This window comes from Mastomys coucha, unplaced genomic scaffold (genome assembly GCF_008632895.1).
Source record: "Mastomys coucha isolate ucsf_1 unplaced genomic scaffold, UCSF_Mcou_1 pScaffold21, whole genome shotgun sequence".
Taxonomy (NCBI): domain Eukaryota; kingdom Metazoa; phylum Chordata; class Mammalia; order Rodentia; family Muridae; genus Mastomys; species Mastomys coucha.
In genome coordinates this window covers 69,883,580-69,911,398 of record NW_022196904.1, presented here as the reverse complement: position 1 = coordinate 69,911,398, position 27,819 = coordinate 69,883,580, and the positions used below count along the sequence as shown (strand labels likewise).

At 43.8% G+C, this 27,819-nt stretch overlaps 1 protein-coding gene across 1 annotated transcript in view; it reads left to right on the top strand.

The window, feature by feature from the left end:
• Ap3s2 (adaptor related protein complex 3 subunit sigma 2) overlaps positions 1–27,284 on the top strand; it is a 35,321-nt gene extending 8,037 nt beyond the window's left edge. Inside the window, exons 4-6 of the mRNA XM_031387089.1 lie at positions 2,853–2,924; positions 24,960–25,067; positions 26,847–27,284. Coding sequence (XP_031242949.1) covers positions 2,853–2,924; positions 24,960–25,067; positions 26,847–26,975 — 309 coding nt within the window. The 3' untranslated portion in view covers positions 26,976–27,284. The remainder of the gene's footprint in view (positions 1–2,852; positions 2,925–24,959; positions 25,068–26,846) is intronic.
• Positions 27,285–27,819: the final 535 nt, after the last annotated feature.

Here is a 27,819-nt window from a genome sequence, read left to right as displayed (position 1 = left end):
AAAAAAAAAAGAAAGAAAGAAAAAGAAAGGGGAAAAAAAAACCCCGCCATGACCAAAAGCAGCTTGTGGAGGGAACAGTTTATTTCAGCTTACACCTCCACATCATAGTCCACACTGAGGGAAGTCAGTACAGAAACTAAAGCTGGGCAGAAACCTGGAGGCAGCAGCTGACACAGAGGCAGGTCATGGAGGACTGCTGCTTACTGGCTTGCTCTCTATGACTTGCCCTCTTATGTCCTTCAAGATCACAAGCCCAGGAGTGGTACTGCCCACAGTGAGTGAGGTAGGCCTTCCCACATAATCATCAGTCAAGAAAATGCCCTACTGTCTTGTCCACAGGCCAGTGTGGTGACTAGCTAGTGTCAAGTTGACGTAAAACTAGCCAGCACAAGGTCAGACATACCTTGTTGGAGTCAGTTCTCTCCCGATACTATGTGAGTCCTGGAGATGAAACTCTTATTGTCAGGCTCTACCCCCAAGCCATCCTGCTGGCCCTGTGCTTTTGTACTATTGCAGCATTTGAATTCCTGAGGTTTTATGACAAATTCCGATACATAGTAAGAAAAATCAGTCCTTGTTATCGCAATTTTCTCAGATTGTTCTTTAATATTTTCCAGAAAAAAATTGATTTGGCATATGTAAGTGAAAAAATTTCCAATTTAGTAAAATTTCCCAGTACTAATGAACTTGAATTGTCAGGTTATAAGGATTCACCATGAAGCAGTAGCGTGGTGATTGAAAACTATCTCATACTTAGCTGCTATTCTGTTTGTTTTTGTTTTTTTAAGACAGGGTTTTTTTCTGTATAGCCCTGGCTGTCCTAATACTTGTGTTATAGATCAGGCTGGCCTCAAACTTAGAGATCAGCATGACTGTGCCTCCCAAGTACTGGGATTCAAGGTGTGTGCCACCATTACCCAACTTTAACTGCTATTCTTAAACAACAAAACCGTATTACTTAAAAGTATAAAGAGTTATAAATAGTGCCACTATGAAATGTCTGTGTCTGGTTTTGGTATTACATCTGCATGTCTTTCTGTAAGGTATAAACCTGAGGAGTACAGTTGCTAGGTCCTAGAGTATTAATACTTAATGGCCAGCCATTTTCCAGTGTTTGGTTTCCAATAGAAACCATGTACCAGTTATCAGTCCCAGGTCAGGATGTCAGACACTTTTGCCCATTGCATCTTGATATTGACATCATCAAGGAAAACAGTAGTTGAGCTCTGGATGGAATAACAGTTTGCTAATTAAGAAAGACAGAAATTGGTACCAGGATGTGGGGTATTGCTGTGGAGTCCCAGCCACGTGCTTTTGGGAAGACTGTGGTGGCATTTGAGATTTGGGCTGGAAAAGCCATCACGGGCTCAGAGCTCAGGCTTGTCCTGTGGGAGCTTGGAAGATAAGAATGTTGAGAGGTGCAGATGATAGAGGCCTAGCTTGTGAAATTTCAGATGAAGGAAATGTCAGGGCCATTTATATTGCTATTTTGAATTAAGTATCTGTTTCTGGTCAGCTGGGGATGAAGAATCAGCCATGATTAACAAGAGACTAGTACCACTGAAGTGAAACCTTTGCTTTGCTAGGACAAATGATGTTAGCCAGCTGGAGCTAAGAAATTAACAATAGTTAAGAAGAGACAAGTGTCACCGAGGTGAAATCTTTTGAGACATGTTTCTTCAGGGTCAGCATACAGAAACTGTGATCCAAGGGGGGCTGAGGCTGAATCTCAGGAGTCTTGGTAATGAATAAGAGTCATCTAGACAGTACTGGATTTGAAGGCATGAAGGAGTTATGGAGAACATCTGAGGCTTGGCACCATGAGAGGAGAGAAGAGACCATTGGTGAGGGTGCAGTCAAAGTCCCAGAATTGAAGGAGGCACTGAGAGAAGCTCAGGCTTGGCACCATGTGGAGTCAACAGTTCCTGAAGAGAACCCAGGAAGGTACAGGCCACTTGCAAAGACTAGCATTTTTGAAATGCCAGCGCCATGTGATGGCCACCAGAGAACAGCAACAGCTGTGGGGGGAGCTAGTCTGAGCCTAGGAGACAAACTGTGTGTGCTGCTGAGGGCAGAGCTGGGGAAGTGGCTCAGGCCCTTTGGAACCCAGAGAATTGTGGGTGAGTCCCAGACATCAGACGCTAAACTTTTACACTGTTGAATTTTGGTTTTGCTTTAGTCTGAGTATGACTGTGCCCTGGTACTTCCTTTATGAAATAAGAAGAATGTAACTTACTTTTTTATTTTGTAGGAGCCCACAGTAAAGAGACTCACATTTTAGAGAGGCTTTGGATATTTTAGAGAAACTTTGAAGAAAACTGAGTGTTTTAAAGAAACTGAACTTTTTTTTTGTTTTTGGTTTTTCAAGACAGAGTTTCTCTGTATAGCCCTAGCTATCCTGGGACTCACTCTGTAGACAAGGCTGAACTCAAACTCAGAAATCCACCTGCCTCTGCCTCCCAAGTGCCGGGATTAAAGGTGTGTGCCACCACAGTCCGGCTGAGACTAAACTTTTATTTATTTATTTATTTATTTATTTATTTATTTATTTATTTTTATTTTATTTTATTTTTTTTTTTGGTTTTTTGAGACAGGGTTTGAGACTGAACTTTTAAAGTGTTTGAATTTTTAAGACTGTGGGACTTCTAAAAGTTAAAGGGTTAGGGGCTCAAAAAGAAGGAGAAGATGCCCCTCAGATTAGCCTCTGTATCAGAAGGACTAGGGTGTGTGCCAAGCTTGCCTCTTTCCACTCACATGTGCCCTAGGGTGTGTGTCAGGCTTGCTCCTTTAGGTGACATCTGGAGAACAGTGACTGATGTTCTTCTTTTTATCTGTTTCTTCTTATTCTTTAGGTTTTTGTGGAGACTCTGGATAAGTGTTTTGAAAACGTATGTGAGTTGGACTTGATCTTCCATATGGATAAGGTATGTCCTCTCCCGGAACAGGGCTCCTGGAAACTACAAGTTAGGACACTTCCAGCCACTGTGCACCATCCTGTTCCTTCACTTACTCTTTTGTTCCGACCTAGTTCTAGAGTCTGTTTTAATTAATTAGTCAATTAATTTTGCAGTACTAGGGTTTGAGTCCAGGGCCTCCCACATGCTAGCTGGCTACTCTACCACTGATCCATACACCAAGTCTGTTTTATTTATTGAGTTTAATAGTTCTGAGAGGCCGGTGAGATGGCTCAGTGGGTAAAGGGAGTTGCTTGCCAAGCTTTGATGTCCTGGGTTGGATCTGCAGAATCCACATGGTGAAAGGAGAAAATCGACTACTGCAAATTGTCCCCTCATCTCCACACGTGTTCTGAGATGGCATGTGTGTGCCTCACCCTAGAAAAAACTGACAGGTTATACAACATGTTTTATGTATTTATTTATTATATGTAAGTACACTGTCGCTGTCTTCAGGCACACCAGAAGAGGGCATCAGATCCCATTACAGATGGTTGTGAGCTACCATGTGGTTGCTAGGATTTGAACTCAGGACTCTGGAAGAGCAGTCAGTGCTCTTAACCGCTGAGCCATCTCCTCAGCCCTCAAGCATGTTTTTAATCCATCTATTTCTTTGTTTGTTGATTGATTTTGTTGTTGTTTGTTTTTGTTGTTATTTGTTTTTGAGACAGGGTTTCTCTATGTAGCCTTGGAACTCAGTCTATAAACCTGACTGGTCTTGAACTCAAGAGAACCACATGCCTTTGCTTGGATTAAAGTTGTGCACCACCACATCTGGCTTTTTTTTTTTTTTCCAAGACAGGGTTTCTCTGGCTGTCCTGGAACTCACTCTGTAGACCAGGCTGGCCTCAAACGCAGAAATCTGCCTGCCTCTGCCTCCCAAGTGCTGGGATTAAAGGCGTGCGCCACCACTGCCCGGCAATGTGTTTGTTTTTTGTTGTTGATTTTTCTTTTCTTTCTTTCCTTTTTTTTTTAGATTTATTTATTTTATATATATGAGTGCTCTCTCTTTATACATACCAGAAGATGGTATCAGATCCCAATACAGATGGTTGAAAACCACCATGTAGTTGCTGGGAATTGAACTCAGGACCTCTGGAAGAGCAGCCAGTGCTCTTAACCACTGAGCTATCTCTCCAGCCTGTATATGGGTATTTTGTCTGCATGTATGTTTGTGCAATAAGTATGTACCTGATATCCCTAGAGATAAGCATGTCACTGGATCCTCTGGGACTGGAGTTAGAGAGATTGTAAGCTGCTGTGTGGGTGCTGGAAATTGAACCCAGATCCTTTAAAAGAGTAGCCAGTGCTCTTAACTGTTGAGCCATCCCACCAGAATTGGTGTACTTTGGTTTTTGTTGTTGTTGTTTGTGCTAAAATTTATTAGTTGCTTTAGCACACAGAGATTCACACTGGACCTGTTCTTCGTAGTTGCTGGTTCTTTCACAGGCAGACTTCTTAGTATATGACAATTATGACATAAAATAAATGGCTATATATCCAAAACTGACATTTTTATGGTGGTTATGGATTGAATTTCCTAGACAGAGGCTGATAACAATGAAGCTTTGGAATGATATAAACTCAGGAACTTAGACATAATAAAATTTGTATCTCAGGGAACTGCAGGACTTAGTGGTTAAGAGTGCATATTGCAGTCAGGCATGGTGGTGCATGCCTTCAATCCCAGGATTTGGGAGGCAAAGGCATGTGGATTTCTGTGAGTTTGAGGCCAGCCAGATTTACAGAGTTGAGTTCCAGGACTCCCAGGGCAGTTACACAGAAAAATCCTGTCTCTAAAAAACAAAATAAAATAAAATTTAAAAAAGGCATGCATACCGCTCTGCAGAAGATCCAGGCTTGGTTCCCATTACCTATATGGTAGCTCAGAACCAGTTGTCTTTAACTCCAATCAGGAGATCTGATACCCTCTCCTGGCCTCTGCAGATACCAAGCATGCATGTGGTATACATACATACAGACTAAAAAACTCATGCACATAAAATAAAATCTTGCTGAGGAGCAGTGTAGTGACTAATAATGTAACACCATTTAAGATCAGATGCAAGATACTCTCAGGAGAGCTGGTGAGATGGTTCAGCGGTTAAGGGCACTGACTGCTCTTCCAGAGGTCATGAGTTCAATTCCCAGCACCCACATGGTGGCTCACAACCATCTATAGGGAGACATATTTGCAGCAGAGCACTCATACATTAAATAAGTTAAAATAAACAAACAAACAAAAACAAAACAAAACAAAAAAACTTTCAAGAAATCATACTCAGAATTGAAGTGGACCCAAGTAATGTTCTCACTTTTGTTTTGTTAGCATAACTATGATGAGGCCTGAGTCCTCTTGTGCCAAGTTAAACAGGAGACAACTCACAGGGGATAGGAATGTTATTTTGTCCAGCTGGCACATGTGGTCCTCAGTGCTATTCTCTGGTAAATCAGCTAGTGACCTTTCAGTGATCCATGGCTTTTGGAAGGAGTTGTATGTGTGTTGTTTTTAATATTCATTATTTATTTAATTTATACATATGGGTATTTTGCCTGTATGTTTGTGTGTGAGCTCTGTGTGTGCAATGCCCATAGAGGTCAGAAAAGGTTGTAGGAACTCTTGGAACTGGATTACAGGATGGTTGTAATCCAGCATGTGGGTGCTGGGAATCAAGCCTGGATCCTGTAGAAGAGCAGCCAGTATTCTTAACTACTGGGCCATCTCTCCAGCCCCAAACTGCCTGTTGTTATGGCATAATCTTTATTAGTTTATTATGACAGCAAGAGCTTCTACACTCATTGCTGCTATCATTACCATGCTAAGCTGGCTTTGGCCGTTTTCCAGTAACTTCTCTTCTCTTTCTTCTCTGTTTGTAGCAGGGTTTAAATAGGAGAATCACACATGAGGCAAGAGGTAGACATGATTAAGCAGTCCTAGTCAAGGGCTGGGCTGGTTGATCTTGTCCCTGTTATGGTTCTGTGGTCCAAAGAAGTCCTACATGCTTAAAGGAGCAATCTGGTTCCTATAAGATGACCCTAGTCAGTGCCTTCTTGTTTGGATGTCAGACAACAGTGCTGTTTTCCTTGATCTGTCTCTGACTGTTACAGCCTGGTGCAGGAGGATCATGAAACTTATTTTTTCCTTCCAGACGACTTGAGACTGACAGTGTCACAAGGCTCAGGACTCAGTGGTGCTTTTGTAGTGTCAACCTCGCCTGTCATTTGAAAGAACTTTAAACTTGAGAGATCTCTTAGCCTTTTTCTTTGCATGCACCAGTGGTGGTGGTTCACCAGTGTTGTTGCTGAGGATGTTGCTGTCTTGTGATTTATACCAAGGAGAACACTTCCCCTACGTGCTATCTGGGGGACATTGAAAGTATAAAATTGAGTTGTCTTTATGGGCCTAACAACTATTGTTACTTTAAAAGGGACAGGTTTTTGTTGTTGTTGTTGTTGTTTTGTTTTGTTCTTTGAGTCTACATATCTAACTTTGTAGCCACAGAATGTATGTAGAGATCAGAAGACAAACTTGTGGGATTCAGTCAGTGGGATACTGTCTATGAACAACATCTAGCATTCAGACAGATTGCTGCCTACTGCCTACTCTGTGTTGCTCACCACTGACACTGCTGCACTTACAAGCTCCTGACAAAAAGAGAGCTCTCAAGCTAGAGAGGTGGCTCAGAGGTTAGGAGAACTGGCTGCTTTTCCAGAGAACACAGGGTCAACTCCCAGCACCTACATGTCAGCTCACAACTATCTGTAAGTCCAGTTAAGGTAGATCTGATACCCTCACATAGACATACAGCCAGGCAAAACACCAATGCACACAAAATAAAAAGAAATCAATCATTTTTAAAAAGAGAGCTCACTCACTGTGAAAGGAATGAGGATGGTCCCTTCAGCAGACTGCCCCTAGTACAATGGGGATCATGGAGGCCTAGGTCATTAGGCTTGTCAGCAAGTGCCACTACCTACTGAGCTATCTTGACATCCCGCTCATTTTTTTTTTAATTGTAAAAAACTAGGTGCTATTGGGATTACTCTGTGATAGACACACGGGTATGACATTTCAGTGTCTCAGCATAGATTAGAAGATTGGTCTTTCTGGAGAAAGGAATTTCTTAATTGACAGAAGACACAGCTCTCTCATCTTCTGTGGTCCCCACTGTATTAGGCGCAGCCTGCTGAAGGGATCACCCTCACTCCTCTCTGTGGTCCCCACTGTATTAGGGGCAGTCTGCTGAAGGGACCATCCTCACTCCTCTCTGGTCCCCACTGTATTAGGGGCAGCCTGCTGAAGGGACCACCCTCACTCCTCTCTGTGGTCCCCACTGTATTAGGGGCAGCCTGCTGAAGGGACCATCCTCACTCCTCTCACAGTGTGCTGTTCAGATTGTATTTGGTTGGTTGTAAGAGTTTTCTGTTTTTCTGTAAGAGCCACTGTGCCTGGCTCTTCATATAAGATCACACCTACCTCCCCCACCCTTCCAACTCCATTCTTTTCTCTCTTTAGACAACAAACAGGCAAAAACCCATCCATATACTTAAAATCCATAAAAACACAAAGTCAAAAATCATAACATGAAAGCAAAAGACCAGCAAGGTTAAAAATGCCCAAAATAAAGCATTATGAGACAAATAAAAAAGGTCCAAAAATATCATTGTATTCATTTTCTGTTGGCCATCTCTTGGTGGGCCTTAAGTGTGGTTTGTATAAATTAAAAAAACAAAAATTTTTTTCAACTTGAATTTCATCAAGCTCATTACATATTCAAAGGTAATTTACATTTTTATAATATAAACTTCATCCTCCATAGTGTATCTTTACAAAGTGTTCAAGACCGACTGTCCTAGAGCTTCCTATATAGCCTGTTATGTAGATGGCTTTAAATCTGTCATAATCCTCCTGCTTCAGCCTGGAAAGTTTCTTTAGATCTGTAAGTTAGCATTTATGTTTTTTCTATAGAAGTTTTTCATTTTGTTAAATTTTTATCTTAGATATCTGCTTTTATGTGTACAGTGTTTGGAATATTCATTTTAAATGTACTGTTGCTATCTAAAATTCACGGCCAGGCAGTGGTGGCGCACCCCTTTAATCCCAGCACTTGGGAGGCAGAGGCAGGTGGATTTCTGAGTTTGAGGCCAGCCTGGTCTACAGAGTGAGTTCCAGGACAGCCAGGAATACACAGAGAAACCCTGTCTCAAAAAAAAAAAAAATTCACTTTATTTTTTTATATGTTTACACTAAGACCAACGGTTATATTAAACTCTTAAGAATTTTTTTATATGTAGACATTTTGTTAATTTTTTTCCAATGTTTTTACTTTTTATGTTTCTTCTACCCGTACTCTGTTGCCCCTGATCTCTAGTGTTGTGCAGGCTAGAAATGGGGTAAATGGCATCAGGTCTGGGTTGCTGGTTTCCAAAGCACCTCACGACGTTGCTGTGAAGCGCAGCATTTGCTGTGGGTCTTTTGTAAACATTCTTTATCAGGTGAAGGTTTCTTCCTTGCTTTTCCTAATGGCTAGGGGTTTCTGGTCACGAAAGGATGTCGGGATTTGTCAGAAGCCCTTCCTCTGCCTCCTGGGTGCCTTTTTGCCTCATCCTTCTAATGCCATTTTAAACATCGGTGAGGATTTCTGCTCAGCCAGTCCGTGATTCCAGCTCTGTTTTATTGGGCATGGCTTTTAGAAGGAAGTAAGTGGCCATAAAATCGCTGCCCTTTCTCGTATGTCTTATCTTCTCGTCAGTTCCATAAAACATCTTGCTGCAGCAGCAGATTTCTTTTACTGTTCATACTGTTTATTTTTAGCTGCGAGTTGGCACTGAGAAATGACTGCTCATATCTATTTGTTGTTGAAATCGATGGTAAAAGGAGTCAGAATCCAGTCTTAGTCACCCTTAGACTGCCTGAAGGTGTTTCTCAGAGAGCGACTTCACTTTCCTTGTATGTCAGGCTGGCTATCTGCACTCTCACAAAGCATTTGCCATCTCAGGTGTGTCTTGATAGTCAGCTGTTTTGTTTAACTTATGTGTAGGCAAAAGACCTCTCTGAAAGCAGTAAGCTTATCACTAAATTCATGCTTCTTAATGGAGGAATCTTCCCTTAATTTGAGGCTAGCAGCTCCTTGGAGTAGATTTTGCAGGTCTTAATCAGCTGCTCCTAGCAGTTGCTCTGCCATCTTGATGTTCAAGGGGCTTAGAGCAGCAGGCCTGGCTAGGCCACATTTGACTGAGTTTCTAATACTTTAGAAATTTTTCCAATCTTGGCATTTCTTTTGTTTACTTTGAGAAAAGCTATCACGTAGCCTTGAGCTTACTGTGTAGCCAAGGCGTCTTCCCTCCCAACTCCAAGTGTTGGATTATAGGCACATGCCACCACACCCTTCTTTAATCTTGGGGTTTCTTTTTCAGACTTCTAAACTGTTTTTGTCAAATCCCATTTCCTTATTGCCTCTCTTTTCATACCACCATATTTTCCTTCTTGTATTGAAGAGAGTTTGTTCCATTCTATTTCCTGTCTCTTTCTGAAGTACCCCATAATCTTGCATTTTCAACTGGTTTCCTGAGTGTGCTTTTTATCCTTCTTATATTTACAAATCCCTAGATGTGTTGCTGTGATGTCACTAGATGAGTCACTGCCTCACAGAGGAGCCTTTCTGCAACACTGCAACACAGCCCCCTCTGCTTCTAACTACATTTTTGTCATTTTGTTCAAGGTACAACATTTTTCTCCTCCCTTGCCTTGCCTTCCTGTTTCCTCCTTCCCCTCCCTTTTGCACTTTCCCTCCCTTCTCTCCCCACTCTTTCTTTTACTGCTCTAGTGCAGGACAAGAACCCAAGGCCCTGAGCATGCCAGGTAAGCACAGTGCTGAGCCACACCCCAGCACCAGGATCTGCATGAGGTGGGCCTGCACCCATCTTCCATTTTACTTCATGTCTTCCCCATAACCTGCTTGTCACACATACCCCTCATTCTTAGGTAAGTTCCTGATCTCCAGATCCTGTAACCATTTCTTGGCCATCACTTTCTTCTTGTTTTTTTTTTTTGTTTGTTTGTTTGTTTGTTTGTTTGTTTTTTCAAGACAGGGTTGCTCTGTGTAGCCCTGGCTGTCCTGGAACTCACTCTGTAGACTAGGCTGGCCTCGAACTCAGAAATTCACCTGCCTCTGCCTCCCAAATGCTGGGATTAAAGGCGTGAGCCACCACTGCCTGGCTTACACTTTCTTCTTTTTTTAAAGATTTATTTATTTTTATGTGCATTAGTGTTTTGCCTGCATGTATGTCTGCGTTGAGGGATCCTCTTGAACTGGTGTTACAGACAGTTGTGAGCTGCCATGTAGGTGCTGGGAATTGAACCTGGGCCCTCTAGAAGAGCAGCCAATGCTGAGCCATCTCTCCAGCTCTGACCGTCACCTTTTTTAATGTCTCTGTAGTACCTAGTGCTTTGAGCTTTCTAGCGGAACAGCTCTAGTTTTCTGTTGTTACCTCAGAATCTTCCTGAGTTTTCGCTTGTTCTCTTCCCCTCTTTGATAGAGTCAGCTATATGTTGTACTTATTTTATATACTTAAACTACCATCCTCCTCCTCTTCCTCTTCTTTTTCCTCTTCCTCCTCCTCCCTTTCCTCTTCCTCCTGTTCCTTTTCCTTCTTCTGTTTTGGAAATGATGTCACTGTGTAGCCTTGGCAGGCCTAGAACAGCTTTATGTAGACCAACTTGACCTCCAACTCACTGCCTTTGCTGAGATTAAAGGCATGTGCACATTTACCACTCCAGAGAACTACCAGTCTTGAAGGTAATTCTCAAATTGGTCTAGTTTTGATGTCCTGTTTGCAACAGGATTTCATATAGTGCAAACTGGTCTCGAATTTCCTATGTAACTGAATAGGATCCAGCTCTGAGAGGTAGCTATTTACTCTCTAGACACATCTGGAACATATCTTTGCAGAGGCAGTTGGTTCCCCAGTGCTCCCAGCAATCCCTAAACACAGCTCAGCATCCTAAGTATTGGCATTGTGGTAATTGAGTTTCCTTTGTCAAAACTGAGTAGATGGCCTAGCATCCTTATCTGCAGCCTCTCAACAGCAGATAGGGTATTAGACTCCAACTGGGTCTTCAAGATTGTGTTATCAGATTCACATCACAATTCACTGGCTTCATCAAGGGGCTAGAACAGCTGCTCTCAGCCATCCTAATACCGTGACCCTTTAATACAGTTCCTCATGTTGTACTGACCCCTAATATTTTTGTTGCAACTTCATAACTGTGACCCCTGTGAAAGGGTTGTTTGACCCCAAAGGAATCGTGACCCAGAGGTTGAGGACCACAGGGCGAGATGGCTGCTTTAGTCTGAGATGGGCTCTCAATAGGGTTAGTCCATGTGCTGCTGGGTGGGGCTGAGCACAGGAAAGCTGCCAAGTAGATAGCTGAGAATGCTGAGTGTTCTCAGTTGAACTTCTGAAGTAGAAGGTGACAGGCTTATAAACAGTGATAATGGGTCATGTTTGTCAGATGGCCCTTCTGAACAGATCAGCAATAGCAGGGCTTGACAGCACCTTTTACATTTTAGTGACATCTCTGAAGCAGGTATCAGCTAGCACTAACAGAGAAATATCAAGGTGTCCTTCCTGGGCTTAACTATTGAAAGAAGAACTTAACTACAAGAAGTACTCCTCAAAGCCCAGAGTGACACAGTTCATGAGATTTTACAAGTTACTATGTAACTGTCTCCCTTCTGATTTTTCAGTACACATGAACCCAAATTACACCTTTCATGGGCTAGGCAATTGCTTTGACAGACCTCATCAATTCTATAGTTCACTTCTTTGGGGAATAGTTATGATTTACTATCTCAAATCACCAGCATGTCATAGTTTAATTTGTAGCCTTTTCCCTTATAGCCACATAAAACCAGTGAAGTTGTGGCTCTGGAAAATATAGAACCACATACCTTTGCTTATTGGGGATTGGAGTTAGTAATTATTTAGCTCAATTAAGGCCGAGTTTGCATTATTTTTACTTTCTTTCCCTGAGTCTTCTGCTCCATAACTGTTAACTCTGATTATAGTCTTTTTCCTAAGACATGTTAACTGTCTGTCCCCTCTCTAAGCTACTGAGACCCTTGCAAGAAGGCAAGCATACTGTGTTCTTTCCTCTCCCTTCCTTCCACCTTCCTGGAAACCTTTAATAATGTTAAATGCCCCTGACTGGTTAAGCAAGTGAATTTTCTTGAGTGGAGAAAATACCTGGGACTACTACCTAAATGGTGAATTCGGAACCCCTTGATATCACACACAATGACTGACTGCCATAATCTCTCCCTCCTGCCTTTCTAGCTTCACCTCTTGTCATTTCCTGCTATCAGCCTTGTGCCCAGTGACACTGAACTAACTGCCTATATAGCTTGTCTTCAGGGATATTATTGCTTTATATGTCTTTGTCCCAGCACAGAGAAGGGTGACCATAGAATGAGACCCTGGGCTTTTTTGTGACAATGGTTCAGAAGGAACAGGAACTGTGAGATTAGAGGTCACACCCTAAAGACAGGTTGTCCAGCATTTGGGATCCCTACTGATGGTCACATGATAGGGCTTCATGTCCCTGAGTGTGCTGTGATTGTTCTGATTAGGAAGGGTGTTAGAATCCAAGTAGAGGAAAGGGCTTTTCCACCTCTTTGCACTCAATGACTCAGCTATATCAGGGAATGGAAATGGTTTGTTGCATAGTGTAGCTAATGCAGTGGAGTTTTTGAGGGTTACTTATGCTTGATAGTAGACAGTTCTTTTATTATAGTTAGTTTCTGACAGTTACTTCTGGGTACAGTACTGAGTACCTCTCTTCTCTGAGCTAAAGGAGATGAAAACTGGAAGGAAGAGTGGGGGAAGAGTTAAATGAGATAATGAGGTGGCTTTGAGAACAGCCACTGAGTAACTAGCCCCTATCTGGTATTTGCTTTGTCAGCCAGAGTGACCAGGTATGCCTGGTGTGTCATGTAATAGTCTTCCTCCCACATCATCATTTTTATCCTTAGACTAGGAAGCTAAGGTTCTGGGTCTTCCCATTTTCAGGTAAAGAAATGGACTTAGAGAGGAATCCAGCCTCTCCCTGGCTACACAGTGATAAATAGTAGAGTCAGAATTTGCCCAGCATGTATGTCTGGGCTTGCACTTCTACACTATGTCACACTTCCTGTAGTGTTCTCTCTTGCTTTACCATCCTGAACATGGGAACTGATGGACTGGAGTCATGCTCTGTTAGTCCATAGATTTCTAGGGCAAGGACAAAATTCAAGAAGACAAGGTCTGGATTGTCCTCTGTGCTCAGTACCATGTGGGTTTGAGACCAGCAGTGCAAGCAGGTGGACAAGGGGAAATGAGTGGTAGGCTAAGAAACGTCCTGTTAGAACTTTGGTTTTGCTTTTTCCCAGGCTGGCGTTGAACTTGCAGCAGTCCTTTTCTCTCAGTCTCCCAGTACTGGGATGACAAGTATGCACCCTGTGTCTGACTTAAGCATGAGGACTTGCTCCCTCCCCACCTCCCCTTCCTTTCTCACTTCCTCTGTTTCTTGCTGTTTTCACGATTGATTTGGAGAGCTCACACATGCTAGGCAAGCACTCTACCATTGAGTTCCAGCTTCAGCTTTAGAATGTTAAAAAATAAAAAAAGATTATTTATTTGTGTATGTGTCTACGTAAGTGTATGCATTGAGTGTGTATGTGTCTGTCTCGGTGTGTGTGTGTGTATATGTATGTGTATGTGTTATGTGTGCCTTGGTTATCATATCAGTACAGGGATCCAAACTCCAGGAAGCACACTCTTAACCACAAAGCCCCACAAAGCATTTTTAGAGATAAATTAGGGATGTAGCTCAGAGGTAGAACATTTGTTCTCATGCACAAGGTCCTTCATCTGATCCCCTGAACTCAAAAAATAAAACATTTAGAGAACCCTAACTCATAATGGGAATTGGTTTCTTTTTAAAAGTTAGAAATAAGGAGCAGTGAGCATAGTTGGCTAAGTGTAAGTCCTCAGAGAGCATAAATCATGAAGCTAGTGAGTGGTGATCCTTTCACTATGGAATTTCTAGACCATGAAGAAAATCCAGTTGCTAGGTGATTTGCACCCCGCCCTCCCCCCTCGGCACAGACACTTAGTCTCAGGCCCCCCTCCCTTAGCTGACATAGCATTCTGTACGGGTCATGGTACTCATCACAATCTCCTTTTATTATAGTTAATTCTGTACAGGTTTATCTTTCTTTTCCAAGTGCTTGAGGACAGGGTCCACATCTTATCATCGCTCTTCCTCCCAGCATAACATTATGTGATGTTAAATGTATTTGAAAAGATAGTGAATATTACCTCTGTGCAGTAGGTCTGGGTGCTTAGGACCAAACAGCTGTTTATCTGAGCTTCTAAAGGCATCTCAGCGTTACAGAGCAGCACATTAATTGATCTTAACAGGGATGGGGTGAGGGTACTAAACAAAACATGCTATTTCAGAGACCTGGGAATACAAATACACTTTCAGACAGTTTCCATTAAAATAACATGATAGTGACTCAAGAATCAACTCTTGGGACTGGAGAGATGGTTAAGAGTACCGACTGCTCTTCCAGAGGTCCTGAGTTCAAATCCCAACAACCACATGGTGGCTCACAACTATCTATAATGAGATCTGATGCCCTTCTCTGGTGTGTCTAAGATAGCTACAGTGTACTTACATATAATAAATAAAATCTTTAAAAATAAAAATAAAAAGAATCAACCCTTTCCTGCAGTGTTTTATCTCCCTAGTTCCTAGGGGAACCAAGTATGCCTTCTTCCTTGTGCCCTCCATGCCGTGCATTGCAGTAATCCCTATGTGAGGGTGGAGACAAGCCCTTCCCAAGGACACCTCGTGCCAGGACCTCCAGCCCTGGTTCACATCTCTATCAAGTCAAAGAACATTCTGCCTCTAACCCCACAACAGTCACTACTACTGAAAGCAAACCATTTAGGAAGAGGAGGGTACAAACCACCAATAGTGGTCAAATCTGATTATCACACTTTTGACACAGAATCATAAGGAGTTCATAGGCCAGAGAATAGCAGTGCTCTGCTTGTCTTGAGATGCTGCAAAATACTAGGCTCCAGAGGGACAGTAGTCAAGAAAGAAAAAGGCTCACTCACCAGGTCTCTAGGGCATGGTTCTGCCTTTGTGCTCTCCATTGCTTTTTTATATGGAATATATGAGAACTAGAAACTGACCCTAAGCCAAAGTCATTTCTCTTCCCTAGTCTGTGCTGAGTCCATTCTGGTTCTCTCAGAGCACATACCATTTAGCAGACAAAAAATGACCCACCCACTCCCCCAAGAATCTCTTTCCTACTTACTCTCTGAAGACTTTTCATAGAAATTACTCAAGCAGTCTAAACCAAGAGGAGATAGAAAATGTTATCTATCCTTGGCTTTTTCTGTAGTTACTTTGAAAGCTTGGTTTGTAGGTGATTAGGAATTCCTTGTTAAAGCATGAGTGTTGTGAACTTGGTGCTCTGATTGTCTAATATAAGCAGAATGACCATGTTCTTTTCTTTTATTTTTTAAAGATTTGTTTATTTATTATATGTAAGTATGCTATAGCTATCTTCAGACATCCCAGAAGAGGGCATCAGATCTCATTACAGATGGTTGTGAGCCACCATGTGGTTGCTGGGATTTGAACTCAGGACCTCCAGAAGAGCAGTCAGTGCTCTTAATCGCTGAGCCATCTCTCCAGCCAGCCCCATTTTTTTATATTTGGTTAGTAATTTGATTTTATCTCATCAATGGCCAGGCAGGAGTGTGTGCCTCTGTCTTGTAAGATTTTATCCTGTGAGGAGTTGGAATTACTCTCATCTAGAAATTTCTGTGACTGTCAGTAAGCTAAGGCTGTGGTATGGCTAATGGGCTGATAGTGTCCAAGAGATGTTACCTACCCTCCTTGCCCAAAAGCCTCCAGGATGGGGTCCTGCCAGCCTCCCACCCCCCCGAGAGCTGCCCTGTGTTGTGGAGTCAGTGCTGGAAGTGTTCTGAGGCACCATATTTTGGATGACTCTTCCAACTTCACTTTTCTGTATTTGTTGGTGAAGGTGTGTGGTTGACTGCTTCAGCTTTGGAGCATGGCCAAGTTCAGGTTTGAAGACTGCTCCACTAGAGGAGAAGCCTGACTTCTGTGCTTTGCCGCACCCTTCCACTTCCCAGACAGTTTGCCCCCAGTGGTAGTGACTGCTGACTCGGTTAGAGGCAGAATGTCCTTTGATTCATCCCAGGGATGGGAGGGACCCTTGGAGGTCTGGGCCCTGTGTCCTTGGGAAAGGCTATCGAAACTGACTTGTCTCCACCCTCGAAAACTCCACAGCCCAGTTTCCGTAACTTTGAAGTGGCATCTGTGTCCTTCCTGTTGTACTCTTGTCAATCTTGTTGGGAAGCTACCAGGCTCATTTTAATCTGTTTTATCTGACGTGGAATTTCAGAGGGCCAAGTTTGGAGGCCTTGCCAGATCAACAAGCTGTGTCACCTTAGCCAGTACTGCTCTTTGTTCCACAGCAGCTATGAGCTAATGCTTCATAAGCACATTGCTCTGGGCACCCACAGGAGATTTAACATTCCACCTCAAACGATCATATTAGACAGACCTGCAAAGAGCAGCACCACATGCCCCGACTTAAGTCTCTCAGTAGACACTCAGTCAAGTCACCGAGAAGACGTTAACTCCACCAGCAGACATCCTTAACATCCTAGACTTAGGTGGCCTAGTCCTAGGTAGTCAGAACCCCAAACCTGGAAGAATGGTTTTGATTTTCACAGAACTGTTTAACAGGCTCACCATGAGAGATGGGTTGGTGGCTGCTGGATGTGGGAATTGGCAAATCTCAGCAGTTGACAGCATTACAGACCCTAGCTCTCACTTGGCTTGCTTTCTACTGGGAGACCCCAGCAGGTGGCTCCTCTTCCTCTTGTGCTGAGGATCAGACCCAGGGCCTTGAGCAAGCTGAGCATATATTCTCTGTGTGAACACGCTGCAGCTCTCGAGTAACTTAGCATTTCCCATACCTTTCAGTCTTATTTTCCCTCTGTCTTGCACATCTCTAGCAGAGCTGCTGGTCAACTTCTGTATGGCCAGAGAGGCTTTGGAGGCCCAGCTAGTATTATCCTTAAGCGCTGTTGGTACTCTCAGTGTACATCATCTATCGGTACTGGGTGCTGACTGCTACATTCTGGTCTGCTCTAGTATCTGTAGAGCACCTGGCCACGTAGCTGGAAATCACTCCTACTTTTGGCAATTGTGAGATAGGGGTTTCAAGAGAAGAAATTTAAGTTGTATAGAACTGTAAATACCAGTTTTCACTCATTAAAGTATGGCCATAGATTTATGTAAATCAATCACAGGAAACCCCAGCTGCTCCCTGATGTTGTGCAAACGCTAAGATTTCAGATGCATCTCTCACCTACATTCTCATATCAGATTGTTCTCTTGGAATCTTGGGACTGTCTCAAACCTTATGTTCAGATAAACTCTTCTCCCTCTTGAGAGTATTTCTAGGTCAGAGGACCATTGGATTGACCAGGAACTTAGAAATCAAATGGCATTTCTTATTTAAACTCCAATGAGCAATTCTGAATATATTTGATAATATCATTATGATAAATGCTCACTGAGCTAAGAGAAGACTAGTTTAGTGATAATTTGTGTTTCTTCAGGGCACACTTCACTAGCTGTCAGGCTCTTGACCTTTGCTTTCTTCTGGTCTCATCTTTTCTTGTTTGCTTTTTACTTTTCCAATTATAATTTCTCCCTCTCCTTCCTCTCTTTAAACCCTTCCATATACCCGTCCCCTGCTCTACCTCAAATTCAAGGCCTCTTCTTTCAATAGTTGTTATTGTGTGCATATACATATATGTATGTACACATACCTAAATATAACTGCTCAGTCTGTACAATGCGACTTGCTCTCGTGTTCTCACAACTGACCATTTGGCACTAGACAAGCAACAAATGGGTGTGCCCTTTGCCGGGGAAGACCACTGTTCCTCCATTGCCTATGCTTCTTTGTGGAGGGTGGAGGCCTTGGGGGCTTTTTCCCATTCAGTTTGCCAGTCCATTGGTCTCATTCTTAGCTCATATGTGGGCAGACATGTTGGTGAGACTTTATGGGTTTAGCCTCTGACATTACTAAGAGACACAGTATTACACCAAACTCTCCATAGTCCCATTATTATGAGTGTCATTTACATGACTCAGGTGCAGGCTTCCTCTCCTCCCACCTTCTTTTCATTGGGGCAGTACTTTAACTCTCAGTATTCTCTCAGGTATTCACCTAGATTTCTGCTGGCATCCTCCAGGGCAGCCCATCAGCCACCGCATGTCTTCTCACAGAGCCCTTCATTGTGTTCTGCCCATATCTTCAGTTCGGCAGGTGCCCAGGTTCAGTTTTGTTTCTTGGCTGTGTGCTTCCCACACCTATGTTTGGCAGCCTCCAGCTATCTCAGCTCACTCTTATCCACTCAGATAAGTTTTACTACCTCTTATTTAGAATTCCTGACTGGCATGCAAGGTTACTGTGGGCTGCTGTTCGTTCCTCCTCTGCCTCCTTACATCCATGGAGCCATGCACCTAGCAAAGGGTGCTTGTGATGTTTTCGTGAATATTATAATGATGGAATTTAATTACATATACATGACAAGCCAAGAATGAGAAGAGGAAGTGAAAATTAAATGGTAGAAAGATGTAGTGGCATATGCCTTTAATCCTAGCATGCTGGGCAGCAGAGGCAGGTGGATTTCTGTGAGTTCAAGTCTAATCTGGTCTACATAGAGAGTTCAAGGACAGCTGGGTCTACACAAAGAGACCCTATTTCAAATAAAATAAAATAAAGGCATCTAGAAGGATTCTCTACTTACTGTCCCATCACAGGTGCTGGGATTTTCCTTTTGTGGGGGATGCAAGGAGTGGCTTTTTCCATAATGCCATACATACATGGAATACACTTTGATCATATTCAGCTCCACTATCCTCCTTTATCCCCACTCCTGGTGAACATCACATTCTTCCCAACAACCCCTTCCCCCAAAATACAACAGGAGAGATTCTTGGCTTTTGAGGCAGGGTCTCACTCTGTACCTAGGCTGGTCTAGAACTCATGATCTTCCTGAGTCCTACTCTGGGTGCAAGGATTGTAGGCACCAGCCTGGCAGGTTCTCTTCTAGAGCAATGGAATGATAAAAGGTGCCTTCTGTGAGCTGTATAAGCTCATGGCATAGAACTAGTAGTCCAGGGGAGATCTTGGCCTTAATTGGTGGCTCTTGGAGTTTTGTTTGTAGGAAATGAGAGCAGGTTTGGACTTAGGAGAAAATCATATTAAAAAGCATAATAAGTGTATCTGGAGTGTTACTGTGCTGTCTATGGACTATCAGCTGTTGAAGGTGATGTGGCCTCTTGGTCCCTCCTTACCTCCCCCCATTTTCTTCCTGGTCCTTGCTTGTTTTCATTATTGAGACATGGAACCTGGAAGCTGATCCCACTCACAGCTGATGTTTCCTTATGCTGTAGTCTTTCTGAGTTGCCTCTTGATTGCCACACATATTCTAGATTCCTCAAGAAAAACTCAGGAGTGACCATCCAGGCATAAAGTCCCTGAGCTGCACTGTGTGTCCAGGAGAATGTCACTGTTTTCTACTAGCATTAAGTATTAGGTTTGGTTTGGAGACTGGCTTCAAACTCCCTGTATAGCTGAGGATGGCCTTGGACTTCAGATCCTCCTGCTTCTACCTCCCAAATGCTGGGATCATAAGCATCACCAGCACACCTGCCTTTCTTTATGCAGTGCTGGACCCAGGGCCTCGGCGTGCAAGCACTCTACCAGCTCCCCATCTAGCCTCCACCCCTTTACTTGTTTCATTCAGTTTTATCTTACTGCTTCCTTTTGCTCTTTATGTTTTAGTGATGTCTCTAGTTTTGTGTTTTCTATTTTTACCTTCAATCCTGCAGTTTCTTTTTCCTTCCATTTTGTCCCTGAGTCCCACTGTGACGCATTTTCTCGTCTTCTAGTCTCCCTCTCTTGTAAGCTCTCGATTTCCTACTTGAAGTTCTTGCTTCATAGACACAACTGTTTCTCCTCCCTCGACCTCTTGAGTAGCTGGGATTATAAGTATGTACCACCATGCTCCCACAAATACGTTTTTATAATTGTAATTTGCTTTATCTGCAGTACTGGAATCAGATCCAGGGGCTGCGCATGCTACTGCTGCTCCGCTGAGCTGTCTTCTGCCCTGTCCTTTCTTGGCATACACTTTGTGCTGGGACTGTACTCCCAGCATCAGTGTTCTGCTCTATGATCTTAGTCTAACGTTTGGTTTTCCGGTTTTCTTTCTTTCTTGTTTCCTTATTTAGCTTCCATGTAGATTTTTCTTTATAAACATCTTTAAATACGTTTGCATTTCAGGTGCCAGCTATTTTTAAGAATTTTGTTTTGGGGGAGGGCATTCTAAGCTGGGCTTTGTTGTTCCCATGTTAGGGAGTTGTAGTTGAAATTGGTTAACCTCATTTCTAGGCAGCTAATAAAACTAAACATCCACGAGCTTCCCCAGTGTAAAGAAAGACATTTTCTGCTGCCACAGGGACTACATCTGTGAGGCACGGACAGCAGGCTTGTGTATGTTTTTGATGTGGTCCCAACTCTAGGTCCAAGAGAATTTCTGTCCTCCATCAGCAAAGACTTTCTTTGGTGTGTGCTTTGCCTTCAGGAAGTGTATTTTTACAGCTTTTTGAGGTCACTAGCTCCCATCCTCTCTGTCACATCTTTTCCTTCTATGAAGCAGAGGGAGCCTTGCCTGAGCTCCCTGCTCCTTTGCCACAGTTCGGGGGTCTGGGACTTGTGTTTCCTTCTGGTTTTGTTGAAAATGGGTTTGCAGTTTCATTTCTCCCTGTTATATTTGAACACAGTTGATGGCTTTTGGGAATTCTGTCTTTACATTCAAATTAGAAGTTCTTTCCAAATAGTAATGGTGTGTAGTTTCGGTGCACACCTTTGGTCCTAGTACTCAAAAAGCAGAGACAAATGAATCTGTGAGTTTGAGGCCAGCCTGGTCTAGAGAGCGAGTTCCAGGACAGCCAAGTCTACACAGAGAAACTCTGTCTCAAAAACAAAACAAAAGTGTAGGGAACACAAAACAAAACAAAGCAAAACATGTTAATATTATTTCTTATCTCCTGATTCCCACAACATTATAAATTAGGCCTTTTGCTATATTTTGTTCATAAAGCCTCTGCAGTCATACTTTCCTCTGTCTTCTGAACCTCTGAAGCCCAAGGAGGAAGATGTAGGAAGGTGAAACATTGCAGAGTTCCCACTGGAGCTGTCACAGCAGCCGCAAGCCTTACGGTGATGGATGCCGTGTGCACCGGGGTCATAGGTGCATGTGGTGACAGATACTGGGGTCAGCTCTGCCTGCACTCAGCATCTGGTTCTGGAACCCATAGCTCCTGGAGCTGCAGACTCTATTGCTTTTTCTCAGCTATGAAATGAAGGGGCCATCCTACTCTCACTTCTGGTGCTGTGGTGGAACGTCCTGGCGGAGAGCAGCATGGGGGAGGGAAGGCTTAGTTGGCTTACAGTTCCAGTCCATCACCTACACAGACAGCAGAGAGAAATGAGTCCACCACACTGCCTGCTTGCTCTTAGCCTTCCTCCTATAGCTCAGGACCACTGCTACCTAGGCCATGGGCGCTGCTCACAGTGGGCTGGATCATGCTATATCAATGAATAATCAAAGCAGTCATACCCATAGACCAGTGCTTCTCGACCCCTTCAGGGGTTGGACAATCCTTTCACAGTGTTGTGTGTCAGATGTCCTACATATCAAATATTTATAGTATATTTCATAGCAGTAGCAAAATTACAGTTAGGAAGTAGCAACAAAAGTAATGCTATGGTTGGGGTTGCCACAAGAGGAACTGAGTTAAGGGTCTCTGCATTAGGAAGTTGGAGAACCACTGCCATATACTAACTCAGTAAAGACAGTCTCTCAATTCAGCCTCTCTTCCCAGGTGATTCTAAGTTGGGTCAAGTTGACATTCAAAACTAACCATCACAGTGATAAACTCAGATAGTGTTTTGAAATTAAAACAGCCCTGTGAAGCACTTGGCACATGGTTCATACTCGGTGAAAGCATTGCTTTGCACCAATGAAGAAGAAGTGGGTTAAGCAAAAAACAGTGGAGCGCTAACAGTGCTTGAGTACAGATAGGCTCTGTCTATGTTTAGGGTTTAGGGTTGGCCAGCCCTACCATTGGTAACTTTGCAGAACAGTAGCATTGAGTTCATTACATTAGTGTGCAGCTGTTACCACTGTACATCTGCAGAGGTCTTCATCCACCTCTGCACATGCTGCAACATACCTGCCCTCCCCACAACCCCCCATTCTCTCTGTTTCTATATTTGACAACTTTAGGTACCTCATAGAATAAATTCCTATAGTATGTCTTTTTTGTTTGTTTTATTTTGGTTTAGTTTATTTTTGCTTGTTTGTTATTTGAGGCAGGGTTTCTCTATAGATCAGGCTGTCCTGTAACTTACTCTGTAGACCAGTCTCTCCTTGAACGCTGAGATCCATCCACCTGCCAGTGCATCCTGACTGCTGGGATTAAAGTTTTGCACCACCACACCCATGTTGTAATGTATCTTTTTGTGTCTAATGTAGTTTACTTACAACAGTGTCCTCAGGGTTTATCTGTATTGTATGAGTGTGTGCATGTGTAAAACTTCCTCCCTGGGGCTAGGGAGATGGCTCAGTGGTTGAGAGCACTGACTGCTTTTCCAGAGGTTCTGAGTTCAAATCCCAGCAACCACATGATGGCTCACAACCATCTGATGCCCTCTTTTGGTGTGTTTGAAGACAGCTACAGTGTATTCATATACATAAGATAAATAAGTAAATCTTGGCCAGGTGGTAGTGGCGCACGCCTTTAGTCCCAGCACTTGGGAGGCAAAGGCAGGCGGATTTCTGAGTTCCAGGCCAGCCTGTTCTACAGAGTGAGTTCCAGGACAGCCAGGGCTACACAGAGAAATCCTGTCTCGAAAAACCAATAAATAAATAAATAAATAAATGAATAAATAAATCTTAAAAAAAAGAAAAAAAAACCTTCCTCCTTTTTTTTTTTTTAACTTCCTCCCTTTTAAAGACAGAATAGTAGACTATTTTTATGGACATATCATATTTTATTAATCTATTCATCAGAGAGTGGACACTTGGGTTGCTTCTATTTACTGCCCATTGTGACTATCGCTGATATGAACATGGGTGTAAAAATATGTCTTTGAGTCTCTGCTTTCAGTCGTTTCAGTGTGTGCCCAGAAATTGAATTGTTGAGTCATATAGTAATTCTGTTTTTGCTTTCTGAGGAACTCCCATACAGTTAATACATCCAAGGACACTTTGATAGGGAAGTGTAAGCAATGGAGTTCCTCCAAGGAATAATATGAAAGCCAGTCTTGCATAACATTTTCTAAGTTACCTGAATATAAAACTTTTACTATTTTTATTTATATACATATATAAATTAATGTATAATATGAATAGTGTATATTGTGTAGAATTTAGAAATGAGAGGGAGAGAGCAGAGAAGTAGTTAGTAAGACTTAATAAATGGCTACATGGAGGGGTTACTTCATTATGGACTCCTTCCCCGAGGTCGAAGGACAAATCCCAGTTCTGTGTGTTAGTGCTTTCTTTAGCTGACTGTGTGAAGAATCCGAGGACACAGTCAAATGCACGAGAGTAGGCACGCACATCTTTCCCTCAACTTTCTTGGTTCCAAAGAACAAGCAGACACTTGACTTGAGACTGGAGGTCAGTAGTCTAAACTTGGGATACATGCATGCGTGTGCGGCCACACACACACACACACACACACACACACACACACACACACACACCATCTCAAGGTTAGGATACCTGCTTTAAACCCAAGCTACCCTCTCAGTCTTGTCTTTAGTCTCCCTCTTACATGAAGCTGCTGGTCTAGCCAGGCCCAAGAGCTTTGCAAAGCCACCAATCCTTCAGCTGAATTGCTTTCCCAGGGCCTTTCTGGCCTCCTGTGCGCTGGCCCAATAGTTTTGCACTTAATGTGATGGCAGAAGGTAGTACTCTCTACCTTTCTGGTTTAACAGAAGTCATTACAAGTCTCATTGCTACGATTTATTTGAAATATAAAGTGCCAGGTTGGACCTGCTCAAGTTGGCAACATCTAGTTGAGAAACAAGACAGGAGGATTGTGAGCAGAGGGTCATCCTGACCATTTAACAAGAACACTGCTAAGCTGCGGGACACTGGCTAGGTGGTTGAGTGCTTGCCTACCATGCACAGCTCCCTTTGTTGAATTCCCATGACTGTGAACCAGTTATGATGGCACCCAGGACTCTCCATGGCAGCCTTTCTGTCACTCTGTGTAGTGGTTGACTTGCCTCTGCTCCATCCTGGCAGTGCATCAAGATTTAGTTTTGCTTAGAGAACTGCTGGTTAGCTGGAAACTGTGTGAGCTGCTTGCTAAGGAGAGTGTTTAGACCATTTCAGCTGCTTGGGTCTACTTAATGCCAGCCAGTGTGAAGACAATCTAATGGATGACAGAAAAGCATCTCCACGTAGGTGGGGCCCAGCATGTAGCAGGCTCTAGTTCTCCATCTAGGTATCTCACAGGGCCATTCATTCTTGGGGTTTTGGAAGGAAGCTGAAGTGCCAAAGACCACCTAGCTAACAAACAGTGGCTAGAATTTAAACCTGACCTGTCTGAGTTGGAAGCCTCAGCCACCACCTCATTGTCTTGAGAGTACCAAACCCTCTGCCGTTGCTGATTAGAAGACTAGGAAGCCTGTGGTCTCCAGTGAGGGGCTGTGCTGTGAATCAGGATGTGGCTTGTCTGACCTCTCTGCTGCTGCCCCCAGCAGAAACCATCGTACTGTGCTCTGAGTCTGGATGCCTCTCTTCTAGGTACACTACATCCTCCAGGAGGTGGTGATGGGTGGGATGGTGTTGGAGACAAACATGAATGAAATTGTGGCTCAAATTGAAGCTCAAAACCGGCTGGAGAAGTCAGAGGTAAGGAAGCAGCTGCACTTGTGTGGTCCTGACTGGGTAGATGGAAGAATGTGTGCTTGTGTAGAGCATATGTAGTTTGGGTGGGCTGTGTATGCTGGGTGGGCTCGGGTGGGCCCTGTGGGTTTGTGCTTGCTGTGTAGGCTTTGTTTCTCTGAGTTCTTAGGAGGTGGTTCCCTCCTGTCTTCCTCGGTTTGTCTACACTAACAGTAGTAGTGTTAGTATAAACATTAAATGGGTAGGGTGACTTGAGATCTCCAGGTTAAAGGAAAGGCAGATGGCAGGAAGGACAAACAGCCTCTGGAATGTGATTATGGCTCATATTTGCAGGGCATATGTGCATTTGTTCTCTGAGCAGCCATAGCTCATGGTTAACTTTTAGCTTCTAGAAATTCAAGATTCTTTACTTCCAGCAAGGCTTCTTCAAAATTACAGTAATTTTGGAAATACATACCTGGGCAGGTGGTGGTAGCACAAACTTTAAGTCCTACCACTGAGGAGACTGAAGCAGGTGATCCTTGAGTTTGAGGCCAGCCTGGTCTACATAGTGAGTTTAGTACAGTCAGAACTACATAGAGAAGCCCTGTCTCAAAAAGCAAACAAAAAAGGAGTTCCTTGCCAAGCAGTGGTGGCACATGCCTTTAATCCCAGCACTCGGGAGGCTGAGGAAGGCAGATCTCTGTGAGTTTGAGACTAGCCTGATCTGCCGAGTGAGTTCCAGGATAGCCAGGGATACACAGAGAAACCCCATCTCCAAAAACCAAAAAGAGAAGAAAGGAAAAGAAAACACCATACCTACTCATCCTCATGTGGCACTGAGCTTGATGGAGGAGCTCATGGTAAAGCCAGGCCAGTCCCACTGTGATCTTAGCTTGCCCCAGCCCTACAGTGAGCAGCAGTTAGAGGGGTACCCCTCACTGCTGCAGAAATAGTGGGATGGTGACATCTCTGAGAGTTTCCAAGGGTTTCTTTGCTTTGTGAATGGAACCTGTCTTACAAAACCAGGAGTCCTTCCTTTGAGGACTGCCAGTCTCATTTAGAGAAGCTTTTCTAGCCACAACTCTGACTGCCAGAGTTTTCTGAGAAGTGCAGGCTGGGAAGCTTCAGTCACAGTGAGTGAGTCAGGCAAGGGGTCTGGAACCAGCAGAGGCAGACGTGCAAGGGGAGGGTAGAGCTAGAGGGAAGTCCTGAGAGTTGTGGGTTAGGAACAGCGATTCTCAGGCCTGTGTCACCCCCCTCCACTCCTCTGCTGAGCCTGGAGGGCAGGGTACAGGCCATGTGTCTGCTGCAGATTTTCCATGTGGGTTACTGCTTCCCAGCCTGTAGCCACATGACATCTGAAGCCCATCCTTTTCCAGCTCACACTAGTTGTTAAGCCATTGTCCTAAAACTGACATTCTTTTGTCCTCTGGCTTTGCACTTTTCTGTAAGGTAGACTCTTAAGGAAAGGGTTTCATTTTGTTTTGCTTTGTAAATCTAGTATTCTCAAATCTTAGGACTTGGATAAATCATCTCAGAGTTCCCTAGCAAGTATTTATTGAGCAACTACCATGGGCCATGAGCGGTGTTAGTTGCCGTAACTGTAGAACTGCATAAGACACCACCCACCTTTGCAGACCTTGTAGTGGGACGGCAACAAAGGCTGCAGGTCTGCACATAAGCTAAGTAGGGCTGTGTGGGCCAGCCTTGAGGAGTGAAGACTTTTGTATGTGCCGTCTGGAATGCTTTAGACCTAGCAGATTACACTGGAAATGGACTAACACTCTCCTCCCCCTTCCCCAGGGCGGCCTTTCAGCAGCCCCTGCAAGGGCCGTCTCTGCCGTGAAGAACATCAACCTTCCTGAGATCCCCAGGAACATCAACATTGGCGATCTCAACATCAAAGTTCCCAACCTGTCCCAGTTTGTGTGAAGGTGGAAAACTGGGCTGAACTGGAGTTCTTAGGATGAGCAAAGCAGTCAAGTCCAGAAACAGAACCCTGTTGAGCCTTTAGAGTCGCACCTTGGGGCCCTGAGCCTTTCACAGAGTGGGAAGGGAGTTGGGTGCACACTGCCTGGCCATCCTGCTGCTCTCTGACACATTTGGCTGTGGTAGACATCAGGGCACTAAGCCATTGCTCCTTTGCCTCCCCCATACAGCTGCCCACAGGGCCAGGGACTGTGAACAAGCCACCTGCTTCCCAGGGCCCCACCACTGAGACTGATCACATCTGACTTCCTCTCTAGCACCAAGGGCTTCTGAGATCCTGTGTCACTTAACTGGGGAGGAGACCAGGGAGAAAAGGCCGGCCTTTCAGCTGTCAGGCATGGTCAGTGGCAGGTGAGGGCAGGCTGTGTGCTGCCTCTGCTAGGCCTCCATGCCCTTAGTATGGCCAAGCATTGTGGTCTACAGCTGCTGCAGAGCACAGTTTCCTTACTAACATATTCCTAGTCTTGTTGTCAAGAGGCATCTGTGTGCTGGATGGTTTAAGACACACTCTGGGTGCATGCCACCACCACCACACACACACACACACAGAGGTGGGGACAGAGGGACAGAGAGAGAGAGAGAGAGAGAGAGAGAGAAGCGCTCAGAACCCTCTCCCAGAGGAGAGACCAATGTTATAACTCTTCCCAAGTTTAAAATACACTGTTCTCTTGGAAGCAGAAGGTTTGGTGCTGTGTTGTGAATGAAGAACTCCCCACATACACACACTTGATCAGAAACCCACTAACTAGTCTCAGATTCTAGAACTGGGAGCCTGAACTGGGTGCTA